Here is a 15,455-nt window from a genome sequence, read left to right as displayed (position 1 = left end):
TTGGAATCAGGCCCCTTGGTCAGAATGTATCCGAATGAAATCTTAACAAATGGCCTTGGCTGTGGTTTCTTCCGTCTGATCCCGAGTAGGTCAGTGATGACACTCGTCGGCTTCTGCTGATGAGATCTCTCCGGTACGACTCGTTTCTATCCTCTTTGTCCTGTCAGTAGGGGCGGTTTACCACGTCGCGGGTAGGAGGGTCTTGTACATTTCCTTAATGTCGTATCCAAGACCCGGTCCTCTTCCGTAGCCGTGACACCCCAGGGACCGCTGCACTGAATCCCGCGCTCGTTCATCGGCAGCCATCTGTCTTGCTTTACGGGTCTCTCACCCCGGTCTCTCTCGCTGGTTCCTTCAGCGCATCCGGCCTGCGTCACGTCTCTTCCTGTGTCTGGCGCCGAAATCACCTCAGGCTCTGCGCGCTCGACCATTAAATTTTGAAATCATCTGCTGGAGGTCACCTGACCGGGTCCAGCGTCCAAACTTGAAATGCTCACCAGATGGCGCTCTTTCTCCTTATTACATACATCTCGCACTGATTCTCCTTCTATTACAGTGACATCAGTGGATGTCAGAGGCGGCAGCAGCCGGGGGTCACGTGATGCCTGTGAGCGGCCAGTGATAGCGCCGCTCACAGGCATTATCTGCAATGGAAGGTATTTACAAAAAGTCTTAGGGTTCCCAGGGGAATACATTGGGGGGGGGTTAATCTAAAGTAGTGGACAACCCCTTTAAGAATGATCTGGCTATAGTCCCGCTTACAGGCGGTGAGAAAGGCAACTAGCTGCAGCAGGAGCCCCCCCCCACTTCTTTGCTATAGGAGACCCAAGAATGGGCCAGTTATAGCCCCACTTATAGGCGGTGAGTAAGGCAATTCGCTGCAGCAGGAGCCTCCCCCCACTTATTTGCTGTAGGTGACCCGGCACTGTTTTGCTGCTGAGGATGACAGCACGCATTTCACTTGCCACTTGGCAAGAAAGGGCAAACAAGTCATACTTTTGGCACTGTATCTGGGGAGCTGTTGTGGAGCCAGCAGGGGGCATCACAGTAGGGGGGAATCTGGAGGTTTCCAGGTAGCCATTTCATCTACCCTTTTTGATTCATGCAGGACTTTTGAGATTATGTGGTTTGGATGCAAATACCAATGATGGTGGGTCAATCGTGGGCAGGTCTATGATCCGCCTCACCATGCAGGAGTAGTAGTTGACAGCCAACAAACCTAAAAAACCCAGTAATCCAAAAAGCGTTGGCCGATCTTACCAATGCAATTGCCCAGTGCATCCTGAATAAACCCAGTGCTGCACTGCACTTTAGGGCGACAGCGGAAAGATCCAGGCGTATTCTGACAGTTGAAGCTTGGGAGACAGTTGTGGATCCCGGTGGTACACTCATCGATATCTGAAAATCACAAAATAATACGACTTTTGTTTTTTTTTTGTAGGAGTCAGTTCCAGTTCACAGCCACTAGAGGGCGGCAGTGTATCATTGAATATAGATATTGACTTTTACCACCAGGGGGCAGTGTGCTAAAGGCTTTACTATGGATGAAATTGTAAATGGTGCTCCAACCCCCCCACCATACCTATGCAGTTGTTATCATCGGTGAGCTCGTAGCCGGTGCCGCAGTTGGCCTCTCTCTGGCATCGGAAGGATCCGTGTAGATTGATGCATCTCTGCCCCACCTTACAATTGTGCGTCTGCTCGATGCATTCATTTATATCTGCGTAAACGGAAAAAAATGGGCCCCAAGGGCATTGAAACTTTCTCTGCCCTAGACCACCAGGGACTATTTACTCATTATCTATTTAGGCATTGTATGGTGGCATTAATAATTCAAGGGCACTTTTATTTGGGCAATATAATATTATTCATGTATTGTATGGCGGTATTATGTGGGCACCGATTAGCAGTATTGTATAAAAAAATATACGGCACTATTATATAGCCATTTAATTGAAGTATTAGATAATGGATACTACAGAAAAATATTATATAGGCATTGTATGGCGGTATTATTTGATCATCAAAGGGCAGTTTTAGTATCATATGGGAAAAATAATGCATTCTTACGTGGGCACTATATGGTCCTTTTTTATATTAGATACTGTAATATAATATTATTTATGTGCTGTATGGCGGTATTATTTTATCATTAAAGGGCAGTTTTATTTAGGAATTGAATAGCAGTATCATATGGGAAATATAATGCACTCTTACATGGGCACTATATGGTCCTTTTTTATATTAGATACTGTAATATAATATTATTTATGTATTGTATGGCAGTATTATTTGATCATTAAAAGGCAGTTTTATGTAGGCACTGAATAGCAGTATTGTATGGGAAATATAATGCAGTGTTATATGGGCACTATATGGTCCTTTTTTATATTGGCTATTGTAATATAATATGTTTGTATTGTATGGCGGTATTATATGGGCACTGATTAGCAGTATTGTATAAAAAAATATAAGGCACTATTATGTAGCCATTTTAATGCAGTATTAGATAATGGATACTACAGAGAAATATTATATAGGCATTGTATGGAGGTATTATTTCATCATCAAAGGGCAGTTTTTGAGCAGAATCATGTGGGAAATATAATGCACTCTTACATGGATGCTATATGGTCTTTTTTATATTAGATACTGAAATATAATATTATTTATGTATTGTATGGCAGTATTATTTGATCATTAAAGGGCAGTTTTATTTAGGCATTGAATAGCAGTATCGTATGGGAAATATAATGCAATGTTATGTGGCCACTATTTGGTCCTTTTTTATATTGGGTATTGTAATATAATATGTATGTATTGTACGGAGGTATTATATGGGCACTGATTAGCAGTATTGTATAAAAAAATCTCTGCCACTAATATGTGGCCATTTTAGTGTAGTATTAGATAATGGATACTACAGAGAAATATTATATAGGTAATTGTATGGAGGTATTATTTGATCAATAAAGGGCAGTTTTATAGCAGCATCATATCCTTTTTTATATTAGATACAGTAATATAATATTATTTATGTACTGTATGGCGGTATTATTTGATCATTAAAGGGCAGTTTTATTTAGGCATTGAATAGCATTATCATGTGGGAAATATAATGCAGCGTTAAGTGGGCACTATATGGTCCTTTTTATATTGGATACTGTAATATAATATTATTTATGTATTGTATGGCGGTATTATTTGGGCACTGATTAGCAGTATTGTATAAAAATTTACGACACTATTATGTGGCTATTTTAGTGTAGTAATAATAGTATTGAAGTCATATTCAGGCATTTGATATTGAATACTGCAGGGAAGGATTATTTTGGGATTGTTTGGTAGTATTATTTAGGTACTGAATAGCAATATTATATTGGAATTATATGGTAATATTATGCGAGCATTATATAGTAGTATTAGACATTGAATTCTAAGGAAAGTACTAATTAGGGATTGTGTGGCGGTATTATTTGGGCACTGAATACCAGTAATGTGTGGGAAACATTTGCTAATATTATGTGCAAATTGAAGAGGACTAGAACTCTAGTGCCACCTACAGGAAGCTAATATTATGTGGACACTATATGGCAGTATTTCATATCAGGTACTGAAAGGAAGTTTTATTGGTGGCTGTATGGTGGTATTATTTAGACAGTGAATGGCAGTATTATTATTCTGTGAACATTTTATAATGATAGTGATAGATGTTCCATACTGTAGAAACATATATTTTAGGTTGTATGGTGGCATTATTTGGCCACTAATTCCTAGTTGTGTGGGAAAGGTATGATGCTATTATGTGAGTATTATAATAATAATAATAATAATATTTTTTATTTACATAGCGCCAACATATTCCACAGCACTTTACAATTAATTATGGACATGTACAGACAATATAAATAATACAATGTATCACATTTCAACAGTTACAGGAGGATTGAGGGTCCTGCTGCTCGCGAGCTTACAATCTATATGGAAATGGGGGGACACAATAGGTAGAACATGGTCGGAGGTGATGGAGGTGTGAGGTTCGGATTAAGGAGGATGCTAGTCTTAGATCAGTTGCAGAACGGAGGGCACGGGAGGGGCGTAAGACAGAAATGAGGGATGAGATATAGGGCGGTGCAGAACTGTGGAGAGCTTTGTGGGTGAGAGAGATGAGTTTGTATTGTATTCTGTAGCAGATGGGTAACCAGTGTAATGACTGGCACAGGGTGGAGGCATCTGTGAAGCTGCTGGACAGAAATACGGCCCTGGCTGCCACATTCAGAATGGATTGGAGAGGAGAGAGTTTGGTTAGAGGGAGACCGATCAGAAGAGAGTTGCAGTAGTCCAGACGAGAGTGAAAGAGAGCGACAGTAAGGGTTTCTATGGTATCAAAGGTGAGAAAAGGTCGGATTCTGGAGATGTCTTTAAGGTGCAGGTGACAGGAGCGAGTGAGTGATCGGATATAGAGAATAAAGGAAAGTTGTGTGTCAAATATGACTCCAAGACAGCGGGCGTGCCGCCTGGGAGTTATGGTGGCACCACCCAAGGAAATTGAAAAGTTAGGTATAGGTAGGTTAGTAGAGGGAGGAAAAATAAGGAGTACAGTTTTGGAGAGATTTAGGTTCAGATAGAGGGAGGACATGATGTTAGAGACAGCAGACAGACAATCCTTGGTATTTTGTATTACGGTAGTGGTGATGTCAGGGGAAGAGGTGTATAATTGGGTGTCGTCAGCACAGAGATGGTACTGGAAACCGAATCTGCTGATTGTTTGTCCAATAGGAGCGGTGTATAGAGAGAAGAGGAGGGGGCCTAGGACTGAGCCCTGCAGAACCCCGATAGTAAGGGGACGAGGAGAGGAAGAAGAGCTGGCAAAAGATACAGTGAAGGAGCAGTCAGAGAGTAGTATTAGACATTGGATACTGTAGAGACAAATTATTTATAGATAGCATTGCAGTATTATTTGGGCAGTAAATGGGAGAATTGTGTAGCAAATATATGTCAGCTTTATGCGGTGAGGTATTTTTTTTAAGCTTTGTAAGGTGGAATTATTTGGCACTGGATGGCAGTATTATGTGGGAAACAGATGGCGGTATTATTTGCGTATTGCATAGTAGTGTGTTAAATAATGGATACTTTAGGAAATATAAGTTATTGATTTGGTCACTGAAGGGCAGTATAGTGTTCAAAATATATGGTAGCATTATATGAGCACTCTCTAGTAGCATTAGATCTTGGATACTATAGGGCCGTATTATATGAGCATTGTTTGGTGGTATTATTTGGATGAGAAATATATGGAGCTATTATGTGGCCATTTAGTGTAGTATTAGATATTGAATACTGCAGGAAAGTATTATTTTGGTATTGTATGATTGTATTGTTTGGCACTAAATGGCAGTATTGTGTGGAGAAATATATAGTAGCATTAGATATTGGATATTGCAGAGAAGTATAGTTTAGGGACTGAACGGTAGTATTGTTTGGGTACTGAATGGCCGTATTGTGCGTGGAAATATATGGCAGTATTACGTGAGCATTATATAGTAATATAAGATATTGGATATTGCAGAGAAATATAGCTTAGGGACTGTACAGTAGTATTGGTTGGGTACTAAATGGCGGTATTGTGTGGGGAAATATATGGCGGTATTATGTGAGCATTATAGTATTATAATGCTCACATAATTATTAGTATTATAATGCTCACATTAGAGAATTATAGTGAGTATTAGATATTGGATATTGTAGAGAAGTATAGCTTAGGGACTATACGGTAGTATTATGTGGGTACTGAATGGCAGTATTGTGTAGGAAATATTTGTTATTATTCTGTGATCTTTGATGACATATCATTAGTGTTGGATACTGTAAGAAACTATATTTTATGGATTATATGGCGGTCATAATTGAGCATTAAATGTTAATGTTATGTAGGGAAATGATAACAGTATGATTTGAGCATTATACAGTAATATCAGATATTGGCTACTATAGGAAAGTATAATTTGGGGACTGTTTGATAGTTTTATTTAAGGAACTAAATGGGAAACGTATGGCAATATTATATAAGAATTATATAGTAGTGTTAGACATTGGATTCAGTAGGAAAGTATTATTTAGGGACTGTATGGCGGCATTATTTGGGCACTGAATTTCAATATCGTGTAGCAAACATACGGGTGTATTATCTGGGCACTATATGGTTGTATTAGGTATTGCAGATGTATGGAACTAGTATTATTTAGGTATCATTGGTAATTATCTTAGGCATTGTATGGAAGCATTATTTTGGCAATATATGGCAGTATTTTGGTTAAAAAGTGAATGTGTTTGATAGGGATTCTGTCTCAATGCTGATAATGTAGCCCTATCAATAATGCATCTGGACCTACCTATAGACCACAGCCACCTTTATGCCCACCAGCCTGGCATTATTTCTAGCTTTTCACAAAGATAAAGTAACGAAGAGGTTAATCCTCTAGGACCACACAATACAAGAAATGAGAAAAGCAGATGTAAAAAATATGTAAATAGCGCCTCCGGGAAATGAATCAGAAGATACCTGGACCGCGTCCAACATGTCTTCAGAGCCCCCCACCCTCTTCGCTGACCCCAGGTTAAAAGCCTGAGCTGCCAATTGGAATCAACCCAAGAGTCTGGAAGGTTTTATATTACTGGGGTAAAAAAAAAAAAAGTGACGCAAGCTCTACAGACATACACAGCACTTCGGTGCTGGATGATGGGAGTTATAGTACATCCCTGCAGTTGGTTTGGAAGCACATTCATTAAACTGATACCATTGCAGGTGACTCCATCAGGTTGGAGCTGGTAACCGGAATAACAAGAACAGACCACGCTGCTTCCGGTATCTCTGCACTGCTGGGTACACCGTCCGCCACCTACAGGTAGAAAAACGTAATTATTTAACAGTCTGCTGCGTTGCATTTTGAGAGATGTGGGCATATTCCATAAAAAAAACCAAAAAGTTACAAAATTAAAGAGGTAGTTTCACGTTCATAAATAGGTATTTTTTGGATAGAGCTCGTAAAAACAAGCAATTTTGCAATTTACTGTTTGTTAAAATTTTAAGCCGTTCTTGAGATATTAATACTTTTTTTTGTTGTTGTTTATAGCTCGTTGCCCCAGAGACCGACCACCGCTGCTGTCTAGCTTCTAAGCACTGTGCTGAATCTAGGGAGAAAAAGTACGCTCCAGCGATCCCGGGCCAGCTTCAAAACAAGGCTTAAAAGTTCAATAGTCAAAAGAGTCAATAGCTTGTAAGCTCTGCTCAAGTTCTGCTGTCTAGCAGCGATGGTCGGTTTCCAAGGTGATGAGTTGTAAACAAAAGAAAAAAGTGCTAATATCTCAAGAACGGCTGAAAATTTTAACAAGCAGTAAATTGCAATTTTGCTTGTCTTTACGAGCTCTATCCGACAATACCCGTTTCTGAAAAATGGAAATGTCTCTTTAAAATTCCTCACCTCTGCATCTGTCATTCAAGGAGGGGTCTTCATTATCTGTGTTGGAAACTAAAGGTTTGTTGGCTTTGGGAATAAAAATATATTTTTAGTTACGTCTAGCAATAACGTCTTTTTTTTTTGCATGTTCTGTAGATTATTGCACCTTCGTCCTGGTTGGGGGCGTCGCTGCCCTCCTGTTTTACACAGCAGGCTCTGAACACAAGGCTGCACTGGTAGCCCAGGAACATCTGCTCGCAGGATTCACCCCGTGCCTGGGCCTCTTTACCCAGCAGGCAACACTTGCAGCATCTCTGTAATAAAAATAATACAGAATGAAGAAGAATCTCTAGAAGCCACGAATGCTCATATAGTATGTGCCTTATTATTTGCCGCGAAGAAAAAAAAAGCGGCTTTTTTAAATAAGCTGCGGCCGGGTCTATGGTATGAGACAGTCCCGACGCTGAACTGCTTCCATTGCCTGTCATATTAACAAAATGGCTACCTGCAGACACCACTAGAGGGAGCTCACTGCATACTGGATGTACACAGTGTTCAGATCCGCAGCACCACAGCGCTGTGCACTGTGTAGTGGCCGTTCTCAGGTACTGCAGCTCAGCTTCTGTTCACTTAGAAGTTAGACTGCAGTACTTAAAGATGGCCACTAGATGGTGTACAGAGCTGTGCTTTTCCGGCTCTGTACATTTAGGATGCGATTCAAATGATGAATCAAGGCCTTAGTACTCGATTGGGAACAGAAGTGGGGGTACCGGGTGTCGGACTTACACCAATCTGATATTGAAGGATAGGTCATCAATGTATAAGCCTTGGACAACCCTTGAGATCTATAAGCTGTATTCCCCACATGCATTTAGCTCCCCCTACTGGTGACTGCTTGCAGCTAGAATTATGTTATTTTCCAAGTCATAAAACCGGAGAGCCCCCTATAAAGAAATGTTATATTAATAATCAGCACAGGGTTTTTGGATCAGAAATGGTGGACATTAAGCTTTTGAAAAATTCCAGTCTGTGGAGATGCCATAAATGCAGGGGGCAGTAATAAAAATAGGTACCCTCTAGGGGATAGTAACAAAAATGAGTATCCACTAGGGGGAGCTTATATAAATAGGAATCCACTAGGGGGCGCTAATAAAAATATGTATCCACTAAGGGGCAGTAATAAAAATGGGTATCAACTAGAGTGCAGTAATTAAAATGAGTATACACTAGGGAGCGGTAATAAAAATGGGTATTCACTAGAGGGCGGTAATAAAGATAGGTATCCACTAGGGGGCAGTAATAAAAATAGGTATCCACTAAGGGGCAGTAATAAAAATAGGTATCCACTAAGGGGCAGAAATTAAAATGGGTATTCACTAGAGGGCGGTAATAAAAATAGCTATCCACTAGGGGTCAGTAATAAAAATAGGTATCCACTAGGGGGCAGTAATAAAAATGGGTATCCACTAGGGGGCGGTAATAAAAATGGGTATCCACTAGGGGGCAGTAATAAAAATGGATATCCACTAAGGGGTGGTTATAAAAATAGGTATCCACTAGGGGACAGTAATAAAACTGGGTATCCACCAGGGGGCAGTTACAAAAATGGGTATCCACTAGGGGGCGGTAATAAAAATGGGTATCCACCAGGGGGCAGTTACAAAAATGGGTATCCACTAGGGGGCAGTAATAAAAATGGATATCCACTAAGGAGCGGTAATAAAAATAGGTATCCACGAGGGGACAGTAATAAAACTGGGTATCCACTAGGGGGCAGTTATAAAAATGGGTATCCACTAGGGGGCCGTAATAAAAATGGGTATCCACTAGGGGGCAGTAATAAAAATGGATATCCACTAGGGGGCCGTAATAAAAATGGGTATCCACTAGGGGGCAGTAATAAAAATGGATATCCACTAAGGGGCGATAATAAAAATGGGTATCCACTAGGGCAGAGGTCCCCAACCTTTTTTGCACCAGGGACCGGCTTTAAGCAAGACCAGTTTTCCATGGCCCGGTGGGGGCGGGGCTTTGGTCATATGGGGGTGGGGTTATGGAGGGGTGGAGCTGTATGGGGAGGATGCTGGCGGTAGCAGCATTGTACATTGAGCGTCAGTGTATACAGCGCTGCTGCTTAGCAGCGCTACACACTGAACACCGGTACCGGGAGCCGCGTCACTGAAGCCAGTCTGCTGCCCCAGCACGCCCCACATAACATGTTCTGCCGGGGGCATGTCAGTGAGGAGAGCCTGCCGCCCCACCCCGTCAGGAACACACCATGCTGTGCAGGAGGGCCGCGTCACTAAGACCCGCCCCGTGACGTACAACAGGTACCATGCTGTGCTGTGGAGGGCTGCGTCACTAAGACCCGCCCGACGCCCCACCCCGTCCTGCATAATGTTCTCTGCCGGGAGCTGCGAGCTGTCACGGCTATGGCAGAAAACATTATAAATCCACACAGAGCGAGTTCTGACCAGGCGCAGGGCCGCGGAGCTAGCTGTCAGCGGCAGGGCCGGCTCCAGGTTTTTCTGGGCCCCGGGCGAAAGAGTCTCAGTGGGCCCCTTTAACACATACCACGATTCATGATGCAGAGATACGGCGGAGAAATATATATATATATATATAGTACAATGCAAAGATTTCACTTCATGAGTGATATCTATTGTAAATTCTACAATAGCTCAGAAACCGGTGAATCGCTCCACACAGAATAGTGGCCCCCATATAAGGCTCCATACGGAATACTGGCCCCCATATAAGGCTCCATACGGAATACTGGTCCCCATATAACGCTTCATACGGAATACTGGCCCCCATATAACGCTTCATACGGAATACTGGCCCCCATATAAGGCCCCATACGGAATACTTGCCCCCATATAAGGCCCCATACGGAATACTGGCCCCCATATAAGGCCCCATACGGAATACTGGCCCCCATATAAGGCCCCATACGGAATACTGGCCCCCATATAAGGCCCCATCCGGAATACTGGCCCCCATATAAGGCCCCATACGGAATACTTGCCCCCATATAAGGCCCCATACGGAATACTTGCCCCCATATAAGGCCCCATACGGAATACTGGCCCCCATATAAGGCCCCATACGGAATACTGGCCCCCATATAAGGCCCCATACGGAATACTGGCCCCCATATAAGACCCCATACGGAATACTGGCCCCCATATAAGGCTCCATACAGAATACTGGCCCCCATATAACGCTCCATACAGGATACTGGCCCTCATATAACGCTCCATACAGGATACCGGTCCCCATATAATGCTGCATGCAGGCTGTTACCCCCCACATAATGCCCCATACAGGCTGTCCCCCCCTTATAATGCTCCATGCAGGCTGTTACCCCCCACATAATGCCCCATACAGGCCCCTCCCTTTTAATGCTCCATGCAGGCTGTTACCCCCACATAATGCCCCATACAGGCTGCCCCCCCCCCCTTATAATGCTCCATGCAGGCTGTTCCCCCCCACATAATGCCCCATACAGGCCCCCCCCTTTTAATGCTCCATGCAGGCTGTTACCCCCCACATAATGCCCCATACAGGCTGCCCCCCCTCTTTATACTGCCCCATGCAGGCTGTCACCCCTCCTCTTTATACTGCCCCATGCAGGCTGTCACCCCCCCTCTTTATAATGCCCCATGCAGGCTGTCACCCCTCCTCTTTATACTGCCCCATGCAGGCTGTCACCCCCCCTCTTTATAATGCCCCATGCAGGCTGTCACCCCTCCTCTTTATACTGCCCCATGCAGGCTGTCACCCCTCCTCTTTATAATGCCCCATGCAGGATGTCCCCCCCTCTCTTTATAATGCCCCGTGAAGGCTGTTCCCCACCTTATAATGCCCCATGCAGGCTGGTCCCCACCTTATAATGCCCCATGCAGGCTGTCACCCCTCCTCATTATAATGCCCCAAGCAGGAATCCCCCCCTCTTTATAATGCCCCATGCAGGCTGTTCCCCACCTTATAATGCCCCATGCAGGCTGTCACCCCTCCTCTTTATAATGCCCCAAGCAGGATGCCCCCCCTCCCCTCTTTATACTGCCCCATGCCTCCATACATTAAAAAAAAAAAAAAAAATCAAATACTCACCTCCCTTCTCCTCACCTGCTACCTGCTGCCCGCCGCTCGCTGCTCGGCTCCGAACTCCAGCGTTGTCGTTTCTTCCCGCTCAGCGCTCCCTGTGACGGCTCAGGGGAGGGCGCGGTGTAAAGACGTCACCGCGCCCTCTGACCTGAGACGTCACAGGGAGCGCAGAGCAGGAAGACAGCTGATCTGCGGAGGCACGGGGAGAGGTAAGTATCGGGCTGCCGGGGCCCTGAGCAAGCGGCGGAGAAGGGCGGGCGCTGACACCGCTCTCCTCCGCCCATAGCTCAGCGGGGTGCGCGACCGCTAGTGGGCCCCTCTGCCTGCTCAGAGCCCCGGCATTTGCCCGGGTGCTGACGCCGGCCCTGGTCAGCGGCGCCGCGGACCGGCTGAAAAACCCCAACGGCCCGGTCCTGGTCCGCGGACCGGCGGTTGGGGACCTCTGCACTAGGGGACAGTAATAAAACTGGGTATCCACTAGGGGGCGGTTATAAAAATGGGTATTCACTACGGGGCGGTAATAAAAATGGGTATCCACTAGGGGACAGTAATAAAACTGGGTGTCCACTAGGGGGCGGTTATAAAAATGGGTATTCACTACGGGGCGGTAATAAAAATGGGTATCCACTAGGGGACAGTAATAAAACTGGGTATCCACTAGGGGGCGGTTATAAAAATGGGTATTCACTACGGGGCGGTAATAAAAATGGGTATCTACTAGGGGGAGGTAATAAAAATGGGTGTCCACTAAGGGGCAGTAATAAAAATGGGTATCCAGGGGTGGTAATAAAAATGGGTATCCAGGGGTGGTAATAAAAATGGGTATCCACAAGGGGGCAGTAATAAAAATGGGTATCCAGGGGTGGTAATAAAAATGGGTATCCAAGGGTGGTAAAAAAAAAAAATGGGTATCCACTAGGGGGCGGAAATAAAAATAGGTATCCACTAGAGGGCGGTAATAAAAATAGGTATCCACTAGGGGGCATTAATAAAAATGGGTATCCACTAAGGGGCAGTAATAAAAATAGGTATCCACTGATCCATTCCTGATTTTTGGGGTCCGACTGATCTCAAAAATGGGGCGCTCTTGCGCACATGCACCTCCGTGATCATGCATTGGTTCTCTCGTTCTCCCACGTATTGTAGGACCACTAGTCCCAGCAGATCTCCGCTCACCTGCACAAACCTGGCTTCACAGCTGGATGTCTTCTCCTGGTCCGTTGCATCGCAGGAGTTTTTCTCGTTGGCGATGTTGATGCCGGTCGTACAGTGCAAGTCCTCCAGCTGATTCAGGCAGCATTGCTCCTGGATAATTCTAGGAAAACAAAAAGACGAACATACATCAAATATTTCATGAAAATAGTAAAAGTAATTCCTCATGGCAGCTTTCCTACAGGGACAGCGCCACACCAGTCTACAGGTTGTATGTGGTATTGCAGCCTAAACCCATTCATCTCAATAAAGAAGAGCCGCGCCAACTATCACTTCAAACTGTCAATCTCACAACTGGTCCTATATTTAATGGAAGTGTGAAATCAGAAATTGACCTATTGTTTAAATCTGGACTTTATATTAAACTTATTTATTTTTCTAATTTTTGATAATATTTTTAACATTTTTCATATGACTATCTGTATAAAAAAAAATTGGAAATCTTGGAAATTCCACACTGGCCACGGTGCTAATATTAATGTCATAGTTTCTGTTCTGTACAGATGACTTTTCATCAGTCTCATTATCATCACAGACAGGATTAGAATGACTGATAACACCTCTATATACAGTAGATAACACAGGATCCACCATTCACAATAGGTGATGTCACAGCTCACCTCCTCCTCCTGTACAATGACTGATAACACCTCTATATACAGTAGATAACACAGGATCCACCATTCACAATAGGTGATGTCACAGCTCACCTCCTCCTCCTGTACAATGACTGATAACACCTCTATATACAGTAGATAACACAGGATCCACCATTCACAATAGGTGATGTCACAGCTCACCTCCTCCTCCTGTACAATGACTGATAACACTTCTATATACAGTAGATAGCACAGGATCCACCATTCACAATAGGTGATGTCACAGCTCACCTCCTCCTCCTGTACAATGACTGATAACACCTCTATATACAGTAGATAACACAGGATCCACCATACACAATAGGTGATGTCACAGCTCACCTCCTCCTCCTGTACAATGACTGATAACACCTCTATATACAGTAGATAACACAGGATCCACCATTCACAATAGGTGATGTCACAGCTCACCTCCTCCTCCTGTACAATGACTGATAACACCTCTATATACAGTAGATAACACAGGATCCACCATTCACAATAGGTGATGTCACAGCTCACCTCCTCCTCCTGTACAATGACTGATAACACTTCTATATACAGTAGATAACACAGGATCCACCATTCACAATAGGTGATGTCACAGCTCACCTCCTCCTCCTGTACAATGACTGATAACACCTCTATATACAGTAGATAACACAGGATCCACCATACACAATAGGTGATGTCACAGCTCACCTCCTCCTCCTGTACAATGACTGATAACACCTCTATATACAGTAGATAACACAGGATCCACCATTCACAATAGGTGATGTCACAGCTCACCTCCTCCTGTACAATGACTGATAACACCTCTATATAAAGTAGATAACACAGGACCCACCATTCACAATAGGTGATGTCACAGCTCACCTCCTCCCCCTCCTGTACAATGACTGATAACACCTCTATATACAGTAGATAACATAGGATCCACCATTCACAATAGGTGATGTCACAACTCACCTCCTCCTCCTGTACAATGACTGATAACACCTCTATATACAGTAGATAACATAGGATCCACCATTCACGATAGGTGATGTCACAGCTCACCTCCTCCTCCTCCTGTATAATGACTGATAACACCTCTATATACAATAGATAACACAGGATCCATCATTCACAATAGGTGATGTCACAGCTCACCTCCTCCTCCTCCTCCTGCACAATGACTGATAACACTTCTATATACAGTAGATAACACAGGATCCACTATTCACATTAGGTGATGTCACAGCTCACCTCCTCCTCCTGTACAATGACTGATAACACCTCTATATACAGTAGATAACACAGGATCCACCATTCACAATAGGTGATGTCACAGCTCACCTCCTCCTGTACAATGACTGATAACACCTCTATATACAGTAGATAACACAGGATCCACCATTCACAATAGCTGATGTCACAGCTCACCTCCTCCTCCTGTACAATGACTGATAACACCTCTATATACAGTAGATAACACGGGATCCACCATTCACAATAGGTGATGCCACAGCTCACCTTCTCTTGTACAATGACTGATAACACCTCTATATACAGTAGATAACACAGGATCCACCATACACAATAGGTGATGTCACAGTTCACCTCCTCCTCCTGTACAATGACTGATAACATCTCTATATACAGTAGATAACACAGGATCCACCATACACAATAGGTGATGTCACAGCTCACCTCCTCCTCCTGTACAATGACTGATAACACCTATATACAGTAGATAACACAGGATCCACCATTCACAATAGGTGATGTCACAGCTCACCTCCTCCTCCTCCTGTACAATGACTGATAACACCTCTATATACAGTAGATAACACGGGATCCACCATTCACAATAGGTGATGCCACAGCTCACCTTCTCCTGTACAATGACTGATAACACTTCTATATACAGTAGATAACACAGGATCCACCATTCACAATAGGTGATGTCACAGCTCACCTCCTCCTCCTGTACAATGACTGATAACACCTCTATATACAGTAGATAACACAGGATCCACCATACACAATAGGT

General features: G+C 43.6%; 1 protein-coding gene across 2 annotated transcripts in view; it reads right to left on the bottom strand.

The window, feature by feature from the left end:
- The window catches only part of FBLN1 (fibulin 1), a 79,392-nt gene that overhangs the window by 34,267 nt on the left and 29,670 nt on the right, over positions 1 to 15,455 (bottom strand). For both annotated transcript variants that reach the window (XM_073650066.1, XM_073650067.1), the window contains exons 3-8: positions 12,744 to 12,882; positions 7,624 to 7,771; positions 7,482 to 7,544; positions 6,798 to 6,899; positions 1,583 to 1,720; positions 1,261 to 1,398 (exon numbers count right to left, since the gene is read on the bottom strand). In XM_073650066.1, the coding sequence (XP_073506167.1) occupies positions 1,261 to 1,398; positions 1,583 to 1,720; positions 6,798 to 6,899; positions 7,482 to 7,544; positions 7,624 to 7,771; positions 12,744 to 12,882 (728 nt within the window). The remainder of the gene's footprint in view (positions 1 to 1,260; positions 1,399 to 1,582; positions 1,721 to 6,797; positions 6,900 to 7,481; positions 7,545 to 7,623; positions 7,772 to 12,743; positions 12,883 to 15,455) is intronic.

The sequence above is a fragment of the Phyllobates terribilis genome, unplaced genomic scaffold (assembly GCF_046119375.1).
Source record: "Phyllobates terribilis strain yellow unplaced genomic scaffold, ASM4611937v1 Scaffold_10__3_contigs__length_209671492, whole genome shotgun sequence".
NCBI classification, from domain to species: domain Eukaryota; kingdom Metazoa; phylum Chordata; class Amphibia; order Anura; family Dendrobatidae; genus Phyllobates; species Phyllobates terribilis.
Note: the sequence above shows the minus strand (reverse complement) of the source record. Positions and strands in the feature narration are given on the sequence as shown.